General features: G+C 35.4%; 1 protein-coding gene across 1 annotated transcript in view; it reads right to left on the reverse strand.

The window, feature by feature from the left end:
- Positions 1–1,188: 1,188 nt before the first annotated feature.
- The window catches only part of garz (Sec7 domain-containing protein garz), a 122,511-nt gene continuing 97,302 nt past the window's right edge, over positions 1,189–26,397 (reverse strand). Inside the window, exons 29-33 of the mRNA XM_089233312.1 lie at positions 22,686–22,816; positions 13,839–13,940; positions 10,439–10,552; positions 8,647–8,911; positions 1,189–3,795 (exon numbers count right to left, since the gene is read on the reverse strand). Of these exons, the coding sequence (XP_089089438.1) occupies positions 3,512–3,795; positions 8,647–8,911; positions 10,439–10,552; positions 13,839–13,940; positions 22,686–22,816 (896 nt within the window). The 3' untranslated portion in view covers positions 1,189–3,511. The remainder of the gene's footprint in view (positions 3,796–8,646; positions 8,912–10,438; positions 10,553–13,838; positions 13,941–22,685; positions 22,817–26,397) is intronic.

The raw sequence follows: 26,397 nt of genomic DNA on the forward strand, positions 1-26,397 counted from the left end.
GAAACAACTATTAATTCTATAAACTCTCATTAATTAAAATTAATGAGAGAATTAACATTTCATTTATTCAAATTGTTTGAATGCATATACGTACACAAAAACGATCTAACAAAAATTTAGTGCAAAACCCAGCTAACTCCACATCCGCTTAAGTCGACATGTTTGTCGATACTTTTAGGGTGTCAAGTTACCGAAAGTCTACTGTATATGTTCCCAGTGCTTTTAAGCATAATCTATAAATCTTCTAGTTCCAAAAAAATATAGATGGCAGCAGCCAGCAAATGTTGGTTTATGAAACGATGTAGAAGTATAGTTGAAACACATTTGTCTTCCTAGGTAAGGTAGCCACATTTGTTGGGTTTTGCGATGTCTCATACATGATTTTTAGACATCAGATGCCGATAATTTGGCTGAACTTAGATATATTAGCACACGATTCTGTGACAGTTATCAGATTCAGATGATCCAGAATACCAGCCTAGCCTACTTGTGTAAGGGATTCAAAATTGCAGTTCTCAGATGATGGCGATAGCACCGGTAAAATATATTTTATTTTTTGCTTTTGAACAAAATTTTGTGTATATTACTTATTTTTTCAAATGTTTTAGGACATATATTTTACAAAATTATAATTCATTTTAGATGATGAAAAAGAGCAAATCAAAGGCAGAAACTGGAAAAAGATTGAGGAAATAAAACTCGAACTTATTGCGAACCTTGTGGTGTTTCTCTGTGTGTGTAAATGTGTTTTGAAGTGTACCATACTAAAGCAAATTTTATAAGATTCTATTTTTTTTAAATAACAACTATTTTTAGATATTTGTACAACATTTGTGTAAGTTTATTCAGAATTGTTTGAAATTTTGTATTGAAAAATTATGTTTTCTTATGCAGAACTTTTTTAAACTCTAAAACATACTTTTTTAATTATTAGTACCTTTAAATAATTGCTATATTATGAAAGAAAAGTTTGAAATTTTTAGCTAAAAAAAACTGTTAAGATATATTCTAAGTATTTTTAAAAAAAATCATGAAAAGTGCCAAAACTCTCAGTCCACAGGGACAAACATGGTTGAAATAGCTCAGACCCAAAAGTGTTGAACAGTAAATCTTTAAAAATTACAAGTTGAAAAATTCGGATATTTCTGAATTTGGTAGCACAATGGGCATCATTTTTTTTTTTTTTTTGTACCTTGACTTCTGGTTCGAACAGCCATTCTAACTGCTGAGATGGGCCGGTCCAAAAGATAACCCCAGGTTCTATGACAACTTGTAATAGGACATGAGCACTTCTTTTGAGAATGGTGTCCTTTGTATTTATATAATTTGCTTTTCGAATTGGATTCATAGTTTAGTAACTCAGTTTTAAAAAAATTACCTGGTTTGATGATCCAAAACTGGCAAAACCACATGATCTCAATTCATAAAAAGATTATCTGTGACGAATTGATTTGCCAAAATTGTTTGGATGATTAGTAAGCAATTTCAGAAACAAACGACTGTCCGTATAGAAAGAATTCAAAATGATAATTTATAAATTTTTAGGGTTTTTGATAATTTAACCAATTTTAACATTGTTCAGCCAGAATGCATCAAAATTTTGCACTTGATATGAATTTTGTTGATCAACCTCTGCAAAAAGATAGCTTCAGAACAGTTTCTTCTAAGAATTTTTAATGAAAATTGATTTCCCTAATACAATAAAAATTATTAGGAAAAAGTTTCAGAACTGATGATCAGTAACTATTTCCATAAATCAAGATGTGAGAATGGGGCAAGAAACTCTAGTAATGATTTCAGAACGGTGGAATGATATAGCAGAATGATATAAGATCAAGTGTATTAATACTATGTGGATATTGATGATTAAGATGCAATGTGCAGTCATTTTATGAGCTGCTATGATGGTTGAGTGGTCATAATGACGGACTCTCATCGTGAGGATCGGGGTTCGAACCCCACCACTGCCATAGTGGTGGTCGGCTGAAGGTGGTTTTTTGTGGTTCCCAACTTCGAGGCACGAATGTGACCGACCTCCCCATAGAAAAGTCTCGCCACAGAGAGCAACAGGCCTACCACAATGCAATTATTCAATCATTACACTCCACTCATAGTTAGAAAAATTGATAACAGTTGGAAGCACTACACACAACAAGCATTATACAGATTTTCGCGACAACAAACTTCACATTAGGTTCACTACACATACACACATATTCCAACATGTACCAATTCGTTAGAGGTCCCACAAAAGGAATATTGATGAGGTGCATGTGAGGTTTAGTAGTAGTCATTTTACGAGTCCAGCATAGATTAATTGGATAATTCAAACTTTTTTTGCTGTTCCCTTGAGCTTGGAATTAACCAAGTTCAACTAAATTATAATTAATAATAATAAATATATGCATGGTAAATATATAACTGCATGACAAATATATGTAAAGTATAATATTCACAGAAACACCAAAACATAATTGAAAATAAGATGACAAGGTGGATCCTTTATATTTACGATTCACTTTTCAAATTGTATAATTTTCCACATACACACCACACAATGTTGTGTTTATTAATACAATTTTCTCACGCACACTTCACATTTATGCTTTTAACACACTTTTGCACAGCTAAGTCACTTATTTCTGGCAAAATAAAAACTGAAGTGTGCAGTAGCCCAGGTCAATAAAATACTGACCAAAGGAGTAAGTACCAAAGGATGTAGAGGTGTCGTGAATTTGGTACCCGGTTCATCGTAAACTTGCCTGATGTGTAGACACGACGACAACATTACCACACAGGAAAAACATTGCTACACCAGGGAGCAGTGCCGTAACTGAGCACAGGTGCACCTGTTGCACACCACCACCTAAAACAACAGTGATGCGTAGATACGACGACAACATTACCACCCAGAAAAACATTGCTACACCAGGGAGTCCCACACCAGGTGCACCTGTTGCATACCACCACTTAAAACAACAGTTATGTGTAGATACGACGACAACATTACCACACAGAAAAACATTGCTACACCAGGGAGTCCCACACCAGGGAGCAGTGCCGTAACTAGGCACAGGTGCACCTGCACAGGGCCCGAAGGGCAGCCAAGAACGGGCCTAAATTCAAATTCTTGCACAGGAATGGCTAGATATGGCACTGCCAAGGACTTAGCACACCAACCACTCACCCACTCACTGAGTATTAAAAAAAGGCTACAGTTCAGAATCAGCAACGAATTATAGGTCCCAGTCTAATTAGTTTGTGTGCAGAAAATGACCGTGGTGCGACGGAAAAGATAAAATGATTAAAAACTGAGAATCCTATTCTTTACAAAAACCAAAATATGATTGACAATAAAATTGGAAATTTGCGATTCACTTTTCAAATAGCACAATGTTTTGAGCACACACCACACAATATTGTTTTTATATATATAACTTATCGTTAAGGAAAAGTAGATCTCTCATTTACACGATGAAATACTAAGCCCTTGTTAGAATATTCTCAATACCTAAAGTTGCGTATTAAACATTTGCATATTAGTATCACCCATTACAGATGGACTGAGAAGCAATGGAACTGCAGTTGGAGAAACAACAGTATTTGACATAATAGTTGATAAATTTGAGCATTTAATTACAGGAGGAGTAGAAGCAATTGTATAAACAGAAGGTGACACTGGTGGATGCAATATCACAGTAGGTGGTACGCTCAAGGATTCGTCAGGCATCGTAATGCTTACAGATGGAGTAGAAATAATGTCATTTTCACTTGAAAGTACAAGTTTTTCTGTCTCTAAAGAATCAAATCGAAAAGATTTTAATGAAATTCATTTAAATATGATTTTTATACAAGTGTATATATAATTGTTTATTCTTTTTTTCATGGAAATTATATAACAAAGAATATACGTTATGTTTATATAAATGTGAGTAATAGATTCTACGGTTAACACATATCTTTATTGATTTATAATCTAAAAGAAAGAACATCTTAGTTTCATTTCTTTTGATACACTAAGGTAAGGCGCGAAAGATTTCTGAGCAATTTTTTTTCTTTGACTCATTTTTTAAAGGCTTCATATACTCTTGGATTTACCAGGCAGTTTTGACGTGATGTCTGATCGATAAACTATATGAACTACATAGTTTGTTCACTGCATTATTGGTTAAGAGCTGGTACAACAGTGCAATTAACTGGCTAGGCATGGTTCATACAAAATTTTAAAACAAAAAGTAAGGAGTTTGTAAGGAGTCATGGGGGAGCAGACACCCCATCCCCTGTACAAAATTGCATCACTAGTCCAATGGTTCCAACTTTCAGAATTAAAAGTATGTGTAGGAATTTATTGAACTGCTGAAGAGGAAGAAGTATACCATGACTGTATATGCAAATAACAAGCGACTGTTTGAGAACACTAATTCGAACAGTAACAGAGCATTATGATGAGAATTAGATAGAGAAGTTGAGTAAGAAAGAAGAGAGTGCAAGTTATATGGTAGTAGTATTGGAGTGATTTAAAGAAGTCAGAAGTTAGGTTTTAGATGTGCAAAGTTTGTGATAAATTTTGTTTTTATCATAAAAAGACCTGGAGCTCATTAGGGGAATGCAACAGAACTTCTAGGATAGAAGACAGATTTTGTGGTTCCCAAATTCTGCAATTGTATTACAAATACAAAGCCACAACAGGCAAAATGCCCAACGAGGTGGCTGAGAAAAGGATGCCCATAACAAGAATGGATGTCATTATATTACTAAAATACAGCAACCCAATTAAAAATGCAATCAAAAAATTATAAACAATAGATACATAAGATATTATACAATGCCCATAAAATGTATTTATGGTTGTCTTTTTCTAAGTATGGATAGCTTCTCGATTTACCCCAACATGTTTATCGTATTTCTTTTTAAATGTGTCAATTGTGTTACAATTTACTACCTCCCGGGGTAAGCTATTACTTCAGCAATGGCTACTCCTGCAAGAGAGAGATAACAGATGTTGCTCAAATGACACTTAAATCACTGTATAAACTGTTTAAGAAAATATGCTCATAAGCTACAAAATAACTAACAACTTCATTTTTCATTCAAAGTCTTTCATATACATTTTTTTTATAGAGCCAAAAAATGTATTTTCAAGAAAACTCATCCAGGTTTTTCTTCTACAAGTCATGACAGCTTCACATGATCTGCATTTGTGAATGAGTCAAACATTTCTTATTAAAAATTAAATATCAGGGAAAAGTGTACGAATATAGTGACACTGGGGGGAGACAAAGCCTCCAACAGCCTTTCGTGGCCAACCCATTTTTCTCTTCACATTGTATCTTGTTTATTTCATCCCACTTCGTCAGAGTGATATGAAAAGTGGCATATGAAAGCACCAGCTTACTGACGAATTTTGCAATCTTGAAGCAACAACAAGATTCGCCAATCTAACACAAAATGAGTCAAATTCCCCATGGGGCTCCCTAGCATGGCCCCTTCCCAGTGAGGGCCATAAAAAGTTTAATATTTTACCAACGAATAAAATCCATGGGCTCCCAACCAAGAAACCGGGGCCAATACACTGATTTTTAGTGGGCCCCCATACGTGGATTTATAGCAGGCTTCCGCTTTGGCAAAATTTTACTGCTAAAGCAACAAAAACAATTAGATTCATCCAGGGTCCCCGAAATGAAACCTATTAACCTATTTCTATGGATCCTGGGCCCCCAACATGCAGGCCTATTGGACATCCCTCTTGTAAGGGCAAAGAAAAATGTTCATTTGTATTTCTTTATCCAAGGAATAAAACCCAGGGCCCCCAACAGAGGACCCAAGAACCAATTCGCAGATTTTTAGCGAGAGCCTCAGACTGAATTTATCTTGGGTTTCCACTGTTGTAAATTTTACGTTAAAAAATGAAATTCATAAAAAATCAATATCCTAATGGTGGTGAGGTCCCAATCTCCATAATTCTCTCTCTAGCCATCTCAATTCCCTGTAAAACTCAAATTCAGCAAAACGTATTTGTCAACCTATTCAATACATAAAAAAACCAACATACAATCACACTCTACATACATTGGTTATACAGATTATATACATAATTATCAATTTGCTCTTAGGCAACACAATGATAAACTTCAATCCCATGCATAACACCTTCCAGTATTACGATATGTATAATAATGCACATTCAAACAAAATAAAGATATTAGAGTGAGATAGATGGCTTTTTTCTCAGCCCGAGATACCAAGGAAACAGTTATTTTTTGGATATTATGCTGAGGTGAACTCTGAAAGAAAATTTTCTTTTTTTCTTTCTGAGTTCACCTCAGCATAATATCCGGAAAATAACTGTTTCCAAAATAAAGATATATTGCAACAATAAAATGTAGAGAGAGGAAAAAAAAGTATTTGCAATGAAAGTGTACACAAAACACTTTAAGAATAGTTTCCATTTTTTCCTTAGTTCACTTTTTCAGACACTTCTTAAAAACTCGAAAACACTGTGAAGAAGTTCTGTTCTTTCCCTGAATGACACACGCACTACTCTTTTCAAGTCTCTTTATGGGAGTCTTTATCGCGATATAAAGCACATTGAGTCCAACATGGCGACAAGCCATCTCGGGCATCGGAGACAGCCCAGTCTCTTCGGTCGCACTTCTACAGACGAACACATTGGTGTTCGTCTTCTTTATGGTTTTGTTTTCACAAGCCAACTACACCAGGCAGCTTTTGGATTTTCGAAAATACCTCCCATCAATCCACCGTTCTTTGTAGATAAGAACTAACCAGTCTTCCTCAGGAACCCATTAGCCATCCTTATCGCAACTATAAGCTCACTATGAGCGCCCAATCGTAGTAGCTACCTGGCATTGCATTGAACCTACCGACTTTTCCATCAGCATGTTTCAGATGTTGGCAAACCATTGATGTCATCGTTAAGCTAAACACAAAGAGGTGTGGTACCAAAAAAAAAATTGTTTCAGAACTGCTTTCAGACTGTTTGCGTATAAACCCATCCAGAGGGATGGGCTGTTTACTTTAGCCACCATCATCGTCGACCATTGTCTGCTTATGGATTCCGCATTCACAATGTTCACTTTGGTGTTTTAAACAGTCATTAAATATAATACACGCATATACATAAAGTAGTGAGTGCCATAAAAGAAATCTCTCTCTCATTACAGTAGCACAGCCATTGGATGCTGTAATCCCCTCCCCTGCTTTCAGGATTTTTATTACAAGGGGGGGGGGGGATTTTTTCTTCTTTTCTCCCTCTTAATAATTGGAGGAAGCTTCCTCTTATTTTTCTAGGCAATGCTATTACATCACCATGGGGAAGCAGAGCTAATTTTGTATTGGTATTTTTCGGCCCGAAATATATTGAGAAATGTAATTTTCTGGATGTTATGCCAAAACTGGATGTCAGGCCAAAAAAAAACCCATCTCTTGATGAAAAAATGCCAAGTAGGGTGAAAATTGCTGTAGTTAATGGAGACTGCTATGTCTCCACTTAGCGCTTCACATTACTAATGCATCTATCAAGGAATTGAAAAGTGTGTCTCTGGTGTATTGGTTAGTGCACTTGCCTGGTATGCAAGGGGATCCAGGTTCAATTTCTGGAGGAGACAAATCACTTTTCTTTCCAAATATTAGTTTCAGCATAACATCCAGAAAATTAAATTTCTCAGTATATTTCAGGCTGAAAAAATAACCATCTTTTAATACAAAAACGCCAACTGGGACGAAAATTGCTGTAGTTAAGGGAGGCTGCTATGTCTCTGCTCAGCGCTTCACGCTACTAATGTGTGTTGTAAGGAATCGAAAAGTGTGTCTCTGGTGTATTGGTTAGCGCACTTGCCCGGTATGCAAAGAGGTCCCAGGTTCGATTTCTGGAGGAGACAAACCTCTTTTCCTTCCAAATATTAGTTTTGGCATAACATCAAGAAAATTCCATTTCTCAGTATGATGGGGTATAAGTCGAGAAGCTATCCATACTTAAAATAAGACAACCATAAGTATTCTTTATATGCATTTTATAATATTTTATCATGTATATATATTGTTTGTAATTGCATTTTTAATTGGGTTGCTGTATTTTTGAAATATATGACATCCACATTTGCTACGGGCATCTTTTTCTCAGCCATTACGTTGGGCATTTTGCCTGTTGTGGCATTGTATTTGCTTGTATGTATTACAAAGAAAAATTTTGCATTTGTCAGACCCGAGTCAATTGTAATGATTATTGTGGTGCCACTAAGTACTTCTGAAACTGAGCCTATGAAAAGAAACTATGTGAACGAGAGAAACATTAATTTTAATTTTTAATGAATTTGGAACCAAAAGAACTTCAAATAAAATAATGTGAAACCACAAAGTAGTGTACATATATACACTAAAAATAAGAAATGAAAATATTTTTTAACTTATTTTGAGAGAAAAATTCACCCTTATCTATGTGTTTTGTTTTTCTCTCTAGTAATTTTTAGACCTAAGAAGTTTATATTGTTCTATATGGTTGTTTCTTCAAGTTCCGATGGATAAATGTTGAAATGAACATTTACTATAATGATAGCTTTCATATAGTGTTTTATATGGAATAGAATATAAAATATTAAAATAAATCACCAATTGAAAAGTTGCCCTTACCTATAAGAGAGGAATCACAAGGTACTTCATAAGGAAATTCAGGACATTTTTTTTCCTCGCTAATAGAATTCATAGATCCTGTAAATGAAGGACTTGAAGACCTGAATAATTCATCTTTCAAACCTGGAAGAAATGCATTTATACGATCCCAAGTAATATTCCACATATGATCATTGCCAGGTTCTTTATCACCTTTTTTCTCAAAAACACCAGCAGTATCCATAACAAGCAACATGTTTTTTAATGACTCTGGAATAGCTTCAGCCTATAAAAATTCAAGTGCACTATAAATACATGAACAAATAATATGTTAAGGGAATAAGTCTAAAAATCCAGTTTTCAAGAAATTGAAGGAAAAAAAAACTGTATATGAATAGTACATTACAGCTCTTCCCCCCCCCCCCCGGATTTAAAAAATACACTAGAAATGGTATAATATATATACATACATTGAGTATATGTCCTTTGCCCCCCGGAAAAAGTTGAAATGACGGTCCTGGGGTACACTAACTTTTTAAACCTCCTATATCTGTCACTGGGGATGGTTTTTTCCTTACCATTCATGTGTAGAGCGAAGCTTGGAGACACTTTAAGAGTACAAAAAGCAATTTAGCCATTTTTGGTCTTTATTCTCTTCTTAAAACTGATGATTCAATTGTGCATTCAAGGAATAATGTAGGACATCAAGGAATAGTACAGAAAAAAAAAATCTGTCCTACCTACAAACCTACACAATTAGTCATTCCTCCAGACACATTGTCTTAGATCTGCACCTGTCTGTATACCTGGTTGTCCATCTGAGTGTGAGTAAATGTTCTGTAACAAAATTTATACGCTTCAATCAGCCTTCAGAATCTGAATACGTACTGAACACAACCTGACATTGCGTTCCAGGCAGGGAATTCACTGGGTATTCTAGCAACAGTGACGCTCTCAGCAAGGGGTAATGAACCTGTGGCACTATGTGTGACAAAGATTTTCCTCAAAATTTTGCAAAACATCTAAAGATACAAAAAGACATACATGTTTGGGAAAAAAAATGGTTGTTTAAAAAAAGTTTTGATTTCAAATTTTTTGAAAATTTCCCGATTTAATTGAAATTTTCAAGGCCAATAGAAAATTTCGCGAAACAAAATATTGGGCAATCCGATATATACAAGAAATTGGGTAATCCTAAACGAGAGTACACATAAGAATTTTCCAAGTTGGAAAATGGCATGCATATAGTCCTTCGAATGCTGAAGGAACATGCATGATGAATTTGGTTTAACCTATTTCAAGTTGGAGCATGCTGCAATCTGCTGTCCTTGTCGCCTATATCTTCTCAACCCTGTTGCGTTACTTCAGTCAAAGTTGCAAAATTTGAATTTTGCATTGGTGTATTTAGGAAATACATGCAACTTTTTATGTTGGTATAGAGATAGCACCCACCGGAAGGAAAATTTGTGATCTTTGATAGTGGAACGAGCTGGACAGGGTTGGCCACCACTGTTCTTAGCGAATGCTAATATAAAAAATAGCTTCTAACACTACTCAGACAAAAGAAAACCACGTCTCAAGAATGCCAAAATATTCTCCCTACCACAGTCAGGACCATTCAAAAAGAAAACAGACATTTGAAAGGGGAATAAACTGCTCTATAGGATGCATGGTGAAAATTACCAACATGATTCTTTTACAAACTTGTAGGGTCGATAACATTTCTGCAGTTTTGCATGCTTATAGAGAAAACTGTAAAGTTTGTACAACCATTGTAGTTGTATCAGGTTGTTCAACACTTCAGTGCACTTACCAATAATCCACTACCATCTGCATGCATATATTTATCCATGAAGTCTAAAATTGTAAGCCATAATGCCATAAAGGTAGGAAGACTTAGAAGTGGTGTCAGATGCTGCAGAAAAACCTAAATTATGTATACAAAAACTAATATTGAAAAAATTCTAAACACAAAAAATGCTTTAAAAAGCCATACAATTTTTTATTCATATTTCTCAACTCACGTTTTCATAGAAAATTTTTAACACGCTTTTAAGACAAATCAATTTTTTTTTCTTTTTACTGGTTCACGCATTTGCGTTGATATTTTACAAATGATAAACTCACATTCAGTTTGTATTTCGGATTTAATTCATCAGATTTTTGGCCTAGTGGATTTTTGAGGATCTCTCTTTGCTTGTATTTAGATTATCCTATCTGTTGTTTTCCCATGTCCTACTAAAAGATAATTACTGTTTACATGTTCTCAAGATTATTGTGAATGTGGATCCATACACTCATTAACTGTTTTGAAATACCAAATCACTTACTACTTGAACTTGACTTCACCCCCTTCCTTGAAGCATTGACTATGATGTCTCAAAAAAAATTGTGGAATATTCCTCACGTTTTAGGGTGTTTATTGTGTGTTCTCCATAATCCTATCATAAATTTACATAAAATAAAAAACTAGCTAATTCTATATGTGATTAAACTACATTTGTCAAAAAACTTTAGAAAAAAACAATACCATTTGCCTATGCGCACCACAGTAAATCTGCGTAGACCAAATTGCATTTACTCTATACCACATGTGCACACAAAGATATTTTACAAAAACACTTTATTTTCAGAGCACTAAGGTTTTTTCAATTCAATACCCATATGATATGCAAATAATTACTAATCTACCTCATTCCAAAAGCAGGCTTGAAGAATATCATTACACAATAAATGATATTGAAATTTATTTTCACATAGTTCCGTACCTGCAAAACTTATTAATTTACCTTTTAATGTCTATTTGAAGTAGCACTCCGAAAGCCAGCCACAATATGTACATGTATATGCATAAACATTTCTCCCCTTTTTTTCACTTCAACATAATAGACATATTGTACATATATATATTTTACTATTTTATTTCATGATACTTTGCACTACCAAGTCGATTTTGTATTACGATTATTTGTGATTTGAATTTATATTTTTTTCCATCAAAAGTTTGTACCAGTTTATAATTTTACATTATTATAACCCTAGTATTGGTAGCCTTTTGGGTAATGTTATTTTTTATAATGTAACTGTTATTTAATAAAATAAATTGAAAATTGAAATTGAATTTTAGATCCTTCCAAAAACAATAATAAGGCAAAAGCTCACTGACACCAAAAAAAATTTCAGCTGTATGTTCCAATGAATATCTTTCTTCTGCTTTATATACAGTAGTGTTCAAAAAAAAGTTTTGAAAAATGCAATAATGCTTGCAGTTACAGTTCATTTGTATGCATTGCAGTGACTTTGATATACAATGGAAGACATTGACATATGAAGCTGAAATTTGTTTGTTTGGGGTTAGTGAGCTTTCTATTGTTTTATTTTTATTTTAGAATGGATCGGAAGTGTTTTAACAAATTTAGTTTAATCAAATAGATTTTACTTAATATAAATTTATGTTAATATTATGAAGAAAACATAATAAACACTCGAAAATATAAGAAATATTCTGTGTGCGATTTTTTAGGGAAAGCTTAATTAAGGCTCTAAGAAAAGGGTGAAGTCAAGCTCAAGTGAATTTGGTATTTCAATACAGTAGATAACTTCATAGAACTACAGTAATACCTTGGTTTTCGTTGACTTTGGTTATTGATGGTTTCGGTTTCCCATCGATTATTTCCCGGGAAAATTTGTATCGATTTTGTTGGTTGCCTCAGATTTCATCAGCGTGTCCCCGTGACCTTGCTGCTAATTTTCATTCTCCTGCTCGGTATGGTGTTGTTTCTTATTGTGTTGGCATCATCCCGTGCATCTAGCCCATAGTCTCCCAAATTTTTTGTTCCATCGCCCCCTTCATCAGAAATTTTTTCCTCTCATCGCCCCCCAACTCAAGTAAACCCATAGGATCCAATGTTAAATCAGTAGGTTCTATCGCCCCCTTGGACCATTCCATTGCCCACTTTGGGAAACACTGATCTAGCCAAACAAATCCATGGGACCTAAGAAAGTTTGCATAATCAGCAGATCTTTGAAGAAGATTGTTGAAAAATACCAGAGCAGAATTAAAATTGCTGAAATCGGCTGTATGTACAGGAAGTCACCATCCATGATAAGTTCCATTGTGGTGAAAAACCAAGCAATAAAGTTGGCTAATGTAGTGAAAGGCATAAATGTGCTAACGAAACAGAGATTGCAAGGAATTGAAGATGTAGAGGTTACTATTAATTTGTATCATTCAAAAACAGTTTGATGGTGATTCGGTTTCGGAGGACATTATATGTGAAAAGGCTAGACTGTTGCATGCCAATCTCATTAAGAATATGCCTCGGACGAGTACTACTGTACTTGGTGATTTCAAGGCCAGCAGAGGCTGGTTCAAAAAGTTCAAGAGGAGCACTGCATACAGTGTTGCTAGGCACAGTGAAGGTGCAGTTTTTAGTATTAAACACCACATTCATTCCCTATAAAATATGTTTTTGTTATTATTTTTGAGTGTCTGGAACAAATTAATTGGATTTCCATCGATTTATATGGAAATAATTGCCTCGGTTTTTGCCGATTGCTTCCAATCAGATTATCGATGAAAACGGAGGTATCACTATATTTTAATAATCTTGGGTAAATGTAAAAAATAGTTTTCTTTCAATATGACTGAAGAGCAGATATGATAAATAGAACAATCAAAATGCAAGCAAAGAGACATTCTTGAAAATTCATTCGGCAAAAAACCTGATAAATTTAATTTAAAACACAGACTGAATGTGAGTGTATCACTTGCAAAACATTTGCTGAAAATTACTGTATTTGTGAAAAGACTTTTGAGTGCTACTGTACATATATGCACGTATCAAAATAATTGGGCATATTCAAATGTAACTAAATAATAAAACTTCTCAATAAGTGACATTGGATAAGGGAAACCTCTATTTAAGGAACAATAGCTCTGATCCATATCCCTCAGAATAGAAACTTCTACATATATAAATCTGAATACATGCATTGTGAATGTGCCTATCCAGTATTTTTATACAGTGAAAAACTATTGTCATTTAAGAAATTGTCTAACATTTTTATTGTGTGGTTCCTACTAAAATTTTACAACCAGGATGCGCTGCATTAGTTATTTTATGACTGCATCATACTGTTTATCCACAGATTTTAGAAATGAATTAATTTGAATCTTCTAAAAATAGCCATTGGTAATAAAAAAAACTCACTTTACAAAGCAATGTAGCACCACGCATTCTTGTTTCTTCCATGCCGATAGGATCATCGGGACTAATATTTTCTAATAATTTAGCAAGTAATGGGAAAAGAACCTGAAATAAATTAAATTTTCAGTTTAATACAGTTCAATTTTAGAACAAAAGGAATCCTAATTTCATGTTGATTTAAAAAAAAAAATTATTAGCTTCAAATGTTGTATGTGATACAGCCGTGTGGTTCAATAAGTCAGTCTTTGGATAAAATACAAAAGCAAAATTCCACTGTGTTTTTAATTTGTTCTGTAAAAGAAAAATACTTTTTTTTACCCATATTATTATACTGTATATATACAGTGGAAGCTCGTTTATAAGACATTCAGGTAGTCATGTCAAAAGTTATATAAATGTGAAAGTTATGCAACTGAAAATTTGTTTAAATTAAAGTAAATGCACCCACAACCAAAGAAAATACTATTAAAAATGATAGACAGAACCAATATTATGCAGATTTTTCTTATCAGTTCTCCAAACACCATCTTAACATACGGGCTCACCCAGGCATGGTCCCAGAGCCTCATATGAATAGAAGGGCCTTATGATTACCAGATCTGCTACAATGATTTTTGGTGATAACTATGCAAACTGATAGGCTGGTGATTTCAGCAATATAGGTCAGAGTTTTCCAGGGTCTCTACCAAATACCAAAAGCAAAATTCTGTGACCTTTGCTCATTCATAGGGCTCCCACTCAAAAAATTAAGAAAAGTAGGATGGGGGAGGGTACCCCTCTTAGACAGCATATAATCATGCCATAATAAAAAAAAATAACTAAAATTTATGTTTTTGGAAAAAAAAAATTTTTTTAATTTTTCATAGCACACTATTTCAATATCCTGTAAGATTGACTCAAGCCAAAGCAAAATGACAGAAATGCCTTAGTTACAAAATTTTTTTTTGGCCAAAATAGGGTCTTGGTAACCACAAAAAATAGGGTCTTTTCTGCTATCCTCACAATATATATATTTCATTCTTTTTTAGGAGTCTTCCACAGTCCAGCCTGTCAACTCTCTTTTGCAATACACGCAGCGAATTATGAAGGTATGTAAGTTTTTAAAGAATGACGCTCTTTCGATACCACTTCCAAATGCAAAATGTGTACATTACAAGGTCTGATATAAATAAGGCAAGGGGACCAGATGGTTTTACTGCGTTGTCCATCCCTTTTAAAAAGAATTTGTTTAAATTTTAGTGGTCAATGCTAGTGTAATCATTTTTGACAAATGAAGCACTTTCATTTCTAGCTCTTTACTTGAGCACTGTAAATATTGTTTGTGCCTCTGAATGCCCTAAAAATACATTTTAAAATTGAATGCTACTAGGTATCATAAAAGTCACAAAACCTAGAATAGGTCTATGTACCCAACTGCTTTGCTATGCAAACTGTTGTGTCACCTATACACAAAATGTGCACCATAATTTTAAATGATGAATATTAGTTACTGTCCAAGACCATGAAATAGTAAATACAGAATTATTTTTTTTAAACCAGGCAGAAGTTTCTAAGGACTACTCTACTTGTTGAACTCTCAAACTAAGCAAATGAAAAATTACTAAACCACCAAATGGTCCACATACATCCCGCCACCCCAAATAACCTTAAAAACAATACAATTTCTGCTTTGCCAGAATCATTAATTGCAATCTACTACATTTGTATTATTTGGCATTATGTCCATGATTTCCTTCTCAATTAAAATCAATTATACAAATTTTATTGATAAGATTTTGTTAAAAAAAGTAGGACAAAGTGGGGCATTTTACCAAAAAGAAGTAGGATGAGTGAGAGCCCTGCATTCGACAAAATAAGCCATGCTGGACTGTTTTCTCACATCAGTGGTTCCAAAACTGTGAGTAACGACCACCTAGGGGAGTTTGGGTTAATAAAATAGAGGGTCTTAATGAAAGGGGGGAACGCAAGTAAATTAACAAAAAAAAAAAAATTTTGTTTCAAATTTTTAAAAACGTTTACATTTAAATACAAATAATTTAAATACAACGCTGCACAGAAACTGGACCCCAAGGGATCAAGCTACATAAGCCCCCCCCCCCCCGAAAAATCATAAGTGGATACAGGTTGTTTCCCTAACAAGGTGTAGGCATAATGTCCACCCCTTTTGCTCTTCTGCCTATGCCCATAATTTTTTTTAATTTGGGCGGCGGCGATTGTATTCATTGCCCCCGTATCCCCACCCATGGCTTCAATCAACTTTGTGAAATCACCTAAGCCCTCAGGTTATCATGAATATTCAATGCAATCCATTCCTGCATACGCCCTTGCGAGTCGTATATACGGATGTCTGGCAACCCTAGACCCCTACCCTTCATCATTTTTATCGTATCAGAGTTTCTTTGCCACCGATGACAAAACTTTCCAAAGCAAGCTTCGTGGGTACACTCTTGCTCATTGAAAATGTGTCCTCAGAATGCAAAACTACTGAACACACTATTGATCGATATTAAGCTGTATGCACAACAATAGCATTGCGCTGCGACACATAGCATTAGTGGGCTCATAACAGAGCAAAAGACCCAAATGACGTTGAATGGAACAAGGTGTGATTGATCGAGCAGTTTGTTCAATCGGTTCAATGATCAGCGCGACTTTTGAAATCAGCAGTTTGCCGTCAGAATTGACGCTCATCGCCAGACAGGGATGTGCATCAGAAGAAAACGCTGTCTTGATAGAATGTGCACGAATGAGCCCATTTCTTTACTGATTGTATTAACGCACACAGCAAAACGTATTGCCGCAGGTAAAATAAAAATGAGAAGAAACATTTCTTATATGCAAGAGCCAAAACCATGGTTTAAGGGTACAAACATAGTCCAGCCGATTTTCCAATTCAGAGGGAAGCATAGTAGAGGGCACTAGCTGGAAGACTCTAAATGAGATAATTCTCATTTGTTTCTTCACACTATAAATTCACTATGCAGGGCTCATGAAAAATTTGTGCTGAGCCCGCCAAAGATCTCAGCTTGGGGGGCCCTACTGCAAGATGTGGGGCCACTAGACCAGTTTCTCTCAACCTTTGGAATCCCACGGCACGGTTGATTTCTTTTTCTTGATTGGAAGGCCTGGGCATACACAAGATTAATGGGAAATAAATGGGTAAAAATGAAGCAATAAATCACGCACAGCCCAGTTTGGAGGATGCCAGGGCCCGGCGGTTGAGGAACACTGCACTAGACCAACCAAGGGCCTTTTCGAAGGATGCGAATTTCACATATTCCTTTTCCTTCTCACATTTTTCTAAGTCCAATATTAGACGCTTGTTATTTGCTCTATCGTCATGCTTAGGTGTCCATCTAGATCAGGCATCTTCAATCGCGAAGCACCATGGTGCTCCCTAAAGCACCCAGAGTGCTCAATGCTCATGCCCAATTTGGTGCTTGCGAGCACTTGATCAACATTTCATTTAAACACCTTGAGAAAATTGCATTCAATTGTTAAAATCATCCGGATTTCATGCATTCGTACGTCAAACGTGACATAGGAGTGCTCTTCTTTTGATGATGGGTACAGGCAGCGCTCGCGAATGGAAAAAGGTTAAAGACCTCTGGTCTAGATCGCAAGTTTGTTACCGTATTCGAATGGTTCATTTTTGTCAGCTGCCTCCCTTGGGTAATTCATGGTTCATCGGCAGCTTCCCAAGAAGTTTGGCAGTTTTTCACCATAGGTTTTGTGTGCACAAATCCATATTTTGAGCTCACCACAATGCTCCTAGAAGCCCCGACGAACACTTTTGGAAGCACTGTGGTACTCTTTTAAATTTGGCCACACAATTAATGACGAACGAGTCAGATTTTGGTCTTTTCTTGAACTCTCTCATTCTATTCTGTCGCCTGAGTTTACTGTATGATTTCGTCATTCACTATAGCTAGTCAGTAAAGATCGACACAATCAAAATAAATAAATAAAAAAATAGATGATAATTTTTTTTTCAATTCTTTTGCAGAAGAAAAAAGCTGTGCCCTTTCACCTGTCCCCAAAGATGGGGCTTACAGGGCTGCAGCCCTAAGACCCGGGACAATCACCATCATTGTTTCTTCATGCTATAAATTTTACTACAGAGCCCCCCCCCCCCCCCCAGTGAAAACTGGCTTGCGGACCCGCCAAAGATCCAACAGCCCTGCTCCAAGATGTGGGGGGAAGATCATGTCCTTTCTATGGAAAACCAATATTGTTCCTAAGAGGACTCCCTACTGCTGTGGTCTATTACAGTTCCCACCCCTTCTCTACGAATTATCATGTGATCCTGAGAGCACTGCTGTTGTTGCACAAATGTTGTTGCTGCATAGATGTTGAAAGGTACAGATAAGCAAAGGAAGAAAAGTTCTTTTTTGTTCATCCAGTTCAAATAGCTTTTTTGTCCCTACCCATATAATGTCTGCTCCAATGTAGGGTGGCTACATATTGGCATTGTTCTTTTCTGTTGCTACTCACCCATCCATCCCTCTGGGGCAAAAAAAAGAATGAATAAAACCTGAGAGAGAAGAAAAGAAATATTAAATGCCACAGCTTCTCCAAAGCCTAGATTAAAAAGAAAAAAATCAGAAAAAAAGATCTTCGGAGAATCAAAAACATTTAAGACCTTCACTCAAATTTTGTGACTTTTTTGGGACTTCCATGACCTTTTTCTCATTCTGTGACTTTTCTGGGACTTCGTGACTTTCCTGTGTTGGTAGACGCCCTGTTTTCTGATGCTTCAGGAATAACACTGCAAACAAATCACAAGCATGGGGGAAAAACTAAAAAGAGACTAATTGATAGCGTACCAAAAAATTTAATTTCTTCTGTTCAGAGATCACATTTCCAGAATTCTCAGAAATAGACATTATAAAATCACTGATATCTTTGAGGTTGTCACAAGCCTACTAAAAGCTTCTGTTTCCTTGTCTGTTGATAATCACAGTAAAATTTATGGCTTTTGCAGCTAAGATGTCCACAAAAGATAATTTCAATAACATATATTTATGCCACCTGTAAAAAAATTTGGGATTCCATTGACAGAAATGATACTTTTCCCAAAATTTGAAACTTGTGTCAAAATTAGAAGCTCCACCCCCAAAAAACATTATGAATTAGACAAGTCTCAGATTACTTCATAAATATTAAATTTCACCCCTCCCTACACACACCCTTACGGGTCGTATATACGGATGTCTGGTGACCCTAGACAGCCCCCCCCAAATGTCCTTTTGTATCAGAGATCTTGTGTCACTTATGCCTAAAAATTGCTTTAATTTGATATCTTTAAGCTGATATTAATTTGATATCTTAAGCTTCCTTGGTATCTTTAAGCTGCACAGGCACGCCCGCACATGGTGAAAATGCATTTTGTGCATGAAAACATACTGAATGCCCTATAGGTGTGAATGACAAATTGCATTACAGATCACACAGGTAAAACCAAAAAATTAGGGGAAACAAGGAAACAGATATTTTCTGGATATTATGCTGAGGTGAACTTGGAAAGAAAAGTCATTTTGTCTCTATCGGGACTTGAACCCAGGCCCTCTTGGATACTGGGCAAGCATGCTACCATACACATCACTAGGGTTAAGAGAGGCTACTAATGCCTCTACTTCAATGCCTTACGCCATGGTGCGTGAAATAAAGAAGGCAGGGTCGTGTCTCCAGTGGTATGGATGGCTTGCCCGGTATGCAAGAGGGCCTAGGTTTGAGTCTCAGTGGAGACAAGATGACTTTTTTTCCGAGTTTACCTCAGTATAATATCCAGAAAATATCTGTTTCCTTGATATCTTGGGCTGAGAAAAAGCTGTATATAATTGAAGGGAACATTGCTTATGATTGCCAAAATCATCTGAAGACTGAGAGAGAAGCAACACAAAATAGCATTCTCTTTCAATGAAGTAATAGGTTTCTGTGCTTCGGTGGCACTACATAAGGCAGATAAACACTGTTAAAATGTGGAAATCATTACCAAACACAAAATTTACCATCACCCATCTAAATTTTCTATTGTTTATTATAAGACCACTCGTTATTTGTTTCTAACATCCTGGATCTCAAAGGTGAATTTTCCTTCCCTGAAACACTGATATCTCTTCGTTCAGCCAGTTTTCCATATCTGTTGTATTAACAGGAGAGAGCAACATCTTTCTACATATATGTCGCCATCTAGTGGTCCTGATGTATTCTGTGAACTATTAGCAGAATGTTGCCACTGTCCACTGCATGGAGCCATTCAACATATGCATACACTCTAAGAGGGAAGAATCTGTCTTCATAGCTTAATTGGTAGAGCACTCGTCCAGCAAACCAGAGATTTGAGTTCATGTCCCCGTGAGAGCAGAGATGAATTTTCCTTCCCTTAAACACTGATCTCTCTTCATTCAGTCAGTTTTTCATATCTTTTGTATTTTCCCCTTGTCCTGATATTAGATGTTTATTATTTGCACAACCATCATGCTCAGTTGTTGAGCTGGATCACGAACTTGTCACCATATTTAACCCAATCAACTCTGATTTAAATATCTTCTGTCTAGGTTAAGATTTTACCCAATCAACTCATATGATCCTGCAGTGATGCAGCATGTGATGTTCACATGAATGGTATTAAAGGCCCATTCACAAAAGGACCAGAACTTTGTCAAACGATTGGATTGGGTTAAGTTAAGCCCAAATTTCACCCAACGCTCTTACCGGTGAATGATATACCAATTCGATCACCAATCTGATGTTTGTCTTCTCTTAAACTCTTCTGTTCTGTTACACGCATATACAGATTTGTCATCACACCATAGCTAGCTGGCAAAAATCAAAATGATTTCAAAACAAAAAATAAAAATATAGCAAGAAACTCAAAAATATTATTTCTTTTCCCAAAAAAAATTTATCTGAAGAAGAAATGATTTTCATAGCATTGAGAGTATCTCCCATAGATCTGCAGCTGAGTACTGTCACCTGTAGAAGTTGGCAAATCTGACAGACGTTGCCCGTCCAATTTACTTTGAAAAAAAAAGTCCTGATTTTAATATAAAATTTAACATCACGTATAGTAAAAGTATAATCTTAGTTAATACTGTAAATTTCCCACATATACAAACGAACAAGGAAGGTCATTACAAACAGAAGGAAGAATTTCCAATGGCCTTAAAATAATCAAGACATGAAACAATTTAAATGTCCCACAAAGCAAGAAATCTTGGCTCACATTGTTTTATATTGATGGGTACAGAAAGTGCACTATCTCATGGTGGTTTGTGTGACTGACTGAAGAGATTTTTGGAAAAAATTTATACTACTACAAGTCACAGGGTTCTAACTCATTTTCTAAAAAAAATTCCCTGACTTTCCAGGTTTTCCAGTTAAATTTTCAAAAAATTCGAGGTTTTTAAAAAAAAAATTGATATAAATTAATAAAAATTTATAAAAAATTAATTATACAATTATTTATATTAATTATAAAATTAATCATTTTAATTACACAATATCATGACATCATAATCGTAGATTTTTTTTACACGTATTTATTTTTTTCAAATACGCCTGATGGAGAAGAAAAATGGAACACAATTAAGAAATGAAAGATTTCCCTTTTCTGCAATTTCAATGCCCACAAGATTTAAGCCTTTAGAGTTGTTTCCTTTGTGACATAATTAGTCAAAGATGTAGTTGGTTTCATTGCATCAAAATTCTTTAGTTCGCTTCACTCGCGTAAGCGCTAGAACCGAGAAGTTTAGCAATTGGGGGTCTCTGAACTCCTCTAATTTCACATGTTTGGCATAGTTCTGAATAACTTACCTGCTCATGTTGCTAAAGTTGAGTGTTTTGCCGCAAAGCTGACACCACGATTTATACAGGTCATTTTTGACTGCTTCGATCCAATCAGCCTACTGATGATTCAGGTTTTTATCCGACCACACAAGTTTTCTTACAACTCATTGTTTTCAAATAAAAATACCCACATGGAAATCAAAATATGCGCGTGCATCATCCGCCGTTCCTAACTGAAGTCAACTTATGAAATTATCGCAACTGAGCTTTGTACTCATGTCTTTCTACAATGCATAGTTGTGTTTCTGGAAACACTAGAAAGAGTTACGATAAGGTCGTAGCAATACGCTTTTCCAAGCAGACTTACGAAATTCTCGTTCCGCCTCTGCAGTATCTATAGTTTTTGCGATACATTGTAATATTTTATGGATTATCAATAATTATTATGTTATTGGAATTCCCTTTTTTATCCAGACGGAATTTTTTTCTCTATTATTATTTTTTTATTGATTTTTTTCCCCGATCAGACGACAATCGTGATGATTTTCCAGGTCGTTGTCTGAAATTTCCAGGTTTTAAAACAAAAATGGACCATTTTCCTTGATTTCCCTGAATTTTTATAGTAAAAAAAATTTCCCCTGACTTTTCCAGGTTTTCCCTGACCCGTATGAACCCTGAAGTCAGTGGTTTTCAAAACAATGTGTTAAGCTTCGCAGAAACATCAAGCTAGCCAAGGATACTGTACACAGTGGTTAGAAGGAAAATTTAGTTTTGCCAATTTATAATCTGCTAATTTTTATTTGCTGGTTTAAGTGAAAGCAATAAAAATAGTTTGAAAATTTTAATTTAGATTACTTGAAGGATATAAAATGTAATACAATACAATCTTAAAAAAAAAGTGTTGGTTTGGCATTGGTAAACTTAAATATTTCTTTGATGACTGAAAAAGAACTTTACTGATATAAATTAGAGGACTGAACACTGTACATCGTTCCAAATGACATCAACAGGTATACTATAAGAGAGAGAGTTACATGCATATATATAACTACAATATACCTTGTTGAAACATGCTTCCCACTCTGGCGCAGCAAGAAGTTGCAGATCAGGTATCAGAAGAGCTCGTGGAAGTAATGTTAAAGCTGATGTTCGAATGGGACGGCGGGCATCACAACAAAGTTCTGCAATCCCTTTAAAAATTTGACCAAGACATTAAATGAAATGCATGGTTCTGCACTTATGTATTGAAGTGGCACTGGTATACCCTTGGCTCAAAATAAAGCAGCTCTATAACATTATTAATACTTGGTAATCTCTAACAATTTTATACAAGAAAATATGGTTTTCAGACGTTTTCATAATCTCCATCAGTGTTTCTTTTATATTTGTAGCATGTTCAATAATATGGAAGAAAGTAGGTAAACTTTGCCTAATAATACTCAGAAAAATCACCAACAAAAAATAACAAATACAAAGAAAATACAGTAATAAAATGAAGCCGCTGTGGTGGTTGAGTGGTCATAGTGACGGACTTGCATCGCGAGGATCCGGGTTCGAACCCCACCGGTGTGTCACAGTGGTGGTCGGCTGAAGTTGGTTTTCTGTGGTTCCCAACTTCAAGGTGCGAATGCAAGCCGATCTCCCCGTTAAAAAGTCTCGCCACTGAGAGCAACAGGCCTACAACTATTCAATCATTACACTTCACTCACAATTTGAAGTATAGATGGCAGTACTGAAACATCAGACACAACACTAGCTACACACTCAGACTGTTAGGTGCACTCACTTTGTTCCAGACTCTGCCACGAAGCTGGGCTGGAAGAGATCTCGCAATGGGATAAGTCCGGTGGCAGAGACTCTGGCGTCCATTCATTCAGTAATAAAATTAAAAGGGCATGACGTTAAATATAATTTACACTCAAACTCATCCATATATATATTTACACCCAAACCGACAGTCTAGCAATATATGGCTGATCCCCTCTCCTCGATTTTGTGATATATATATATATTGATGAGTCTGAGGGTAAATTATTGAAAGTTGTACCCTTTTCATATTATCGGAGATATGTGGATGATACTTTTGTGTTTTGGGACGGTTCCAAAGATGACTTAGTTTTTATAATGATTAGCAATTGTTCAATCTTTCTTGGATGTATAAGTAACTAAACAGAAATCACATTTTAAAACCTCTGTCAATCATAAGCATTTCCCAGTCTCACTACCACCACATTTTAGATCGTGTCTTCCCATGCAACAGAAACTCTGCATTTCGCACTCCTGTAGCGAGAGCATTTAACATCTGCTCAGATTAGAACACATTAGACCCTGAATTAGAAACCATAAGAGCAATTGCTTAAAATTGGATTAATCAAGATTTTTGATTAAATGAGTAGAAAATTCATGAAACCAACAAGAGGAACCACTTTAGAAAATATCACAGAGAGGCCACTCAAAGAAAGTGGTGTCAAGACAGTTAAGCGCAAGACAATTCAGCACTGACAACTCAGCTCAATAATTATGTTGTCTTCTATTCCCTTCCCACTTTTCCAGACTTAGGACTGGCATACTTTGAAAATGATTTTGAAAATTATGTGCTATTCCTCGTAGAAATTCACCTTATGTTTGATTCTTTAATTTTTTTAAATAGTTCAAAATTATGTCTCCACAGCTCTTTTACAATGCTTAAAATATTCTTGACTAAAGATGCACTGCTCTAAGTTAGTTTCTCTTCTTTCTCCAGAGCCAATATGATGTAAACCTTCAATGTCTCTGTAGTACTCGCTATCTAGAAAATCGTCAAACTTTTCAACTACATCTCTAGCTAGTATGAATGTTAGTGAAGCTAATTTTCTAATATTCAATGCAAAATCACTGTCTGTTGAATATTTAACTTGCAATCTACTTGCCTGCACTCAGCATCATAAGTATTATGAAAAATGAAAAAAAGAGCTTCTTTAGTTGCATTGTGGAAATACTTAGTAGAGAGGGATGCACATTAGCGTGGGTCACCGTTCTATGTGAAAATATTTTTTTTCAAATTTCTATCTGGCACAGCACAAAAAGGATGTCAATTGATGCCTTTAGCTCACATATAAATCTTTTTTAGAATGGGTTATCATCTTCTGCCTCCAGATTGACTTTAAATACATATTTTGAAAAAAAAAAACTTTTTCTGATGAGTTGTCACAGTAAGGTTTTTTTTTAAAAAAATTAATGTTTTTCTATAAAACAAATACAAATTGCATGAGTAACATTTATTTATTACAAGAAAAAGTTTACAAAAATGGCATTTATATTATCATCATACTTCAAATAGTGCAAAAATCCTTCTTACTATTGAATTTCTGCACAGCGTTTCGAGACTTTGATTTTTTATGAAGCTTTCTCTCAGATTTTTTGCACAATGTGGCTGAAGTTTCTGTAACAATCTTGACCACCTTTTCAGTAGTTCGTGTGTGACATGGCAGGCGTAGTAAATAAAAGCAGTTCTGATTTTTGGACGACGAACAGCTGGATGTCTTCATCAGGTATGGATTTCAATATTGGTGGATCAGATATATTCTACTTCTGCAAGTCAATGAGATCAATGTAAGATGATACATCAAATGTTACAATAGGAAGTTGAAACAGTTGGAGTCCATTTTTCTGAATGCAGTGGACTGCTAGTTCATGGATGTGTGGTTCAGAGTCGGTCAGCATTGCGATAAATGAATTTTCAGGGTGTGCAAAGAGTTTCTTTGAATTACAGGATATATTTTGCCTTTCAGTTCTGCAGGCAAATACCTAGTTGAAGTGATGAGCTTGAACAGGTGCAGTGTTCTATCTTTACAGGAAGAGTGAGTTTTGATAGCAAACCAAGTTGGAGCGTAAAACTTGACAACATACGTTGCTGAAATTATTCAATTTTCAGATGATTCCATCAAAACGTACAAACGTAGAATTCGATTAGCACGAGTTAGCCATCAGGCACGAGGCATTTTGCCCGACGATTTGTTTGCTAAATCCTTAGGTCTTTTCAAACTGCTGAGAGCTGAGACTATTCTGTACAAATATGTTTGGTTGGGTATATCTGTTGAAATAACTTGAAACGAGAGAAACACCATTTTGTTTTTTTTCCACATTTTAATATCTTTGCTGATTCTTTCTGAAAATGTTTTGGGTCCCGATGTACTGCCGTCAATATGTAAGTATATAAATCTTTTTTGACAGTCGACGCTTGTTTCTGCATATATCATCAATATGTAGAAACAAGTGTCAGAAGGGTAATTCGTTCATATGCAGTAAACAGATAATTCACCGCACAACATCTTATCTAACCTTTTTTCAAGCAGACGTATGACACCTCCATATTTACCAACATTCACATTAGTTCCGCGTCACACCCAACTGCCACTAAAGACTCCATAGATATTTCTGATTCCAAGAAGACATAGAAGATTGCTTGTTCTATGCATTCAGATGTGCCAGAAGCTGGTGATTCGATGCTGGTTCCGTTATCAATGGAATATGCTCTTCCAGAATGCTCTGTCTATACATTTTTCCTGTCCTTTTCATGATGTAATTATTTTTATCCTTCTGTGTGTCCGTAGAAGTATAAAGCATTTATTTGTAGGACTTTGGTCGCTTATAAAGCTTTTCTCTGACAGGTTTTTTTTTTTTGTATTTGGGGCAAATGCACTATTCTTACACTTGCAGGATGAAATAGATGTCAAACAATAAATTTACGGCGGAACTTTAAAAACTTACTCTGACAAACATTCTCTAAATA

This window comes from Pholcus phalangioides, unplaced genomic scaffold, assembly GCF_987345545.1.
Source record: "Pholcus phalangioides strain wild (caught in Gottingen) unplaced genomic scaffold, Ppha-v1.0 ptg000007l_1, whole genome shotgun sequence".
In the NCBI taxonomy this organism is placed as follows: domain Eukaryota; kingdom Metazoa; phylum Arthropoda; class Arachnida; order Araneae; family Pholcidae; genus Pholcus; species Pholcus phalangioides.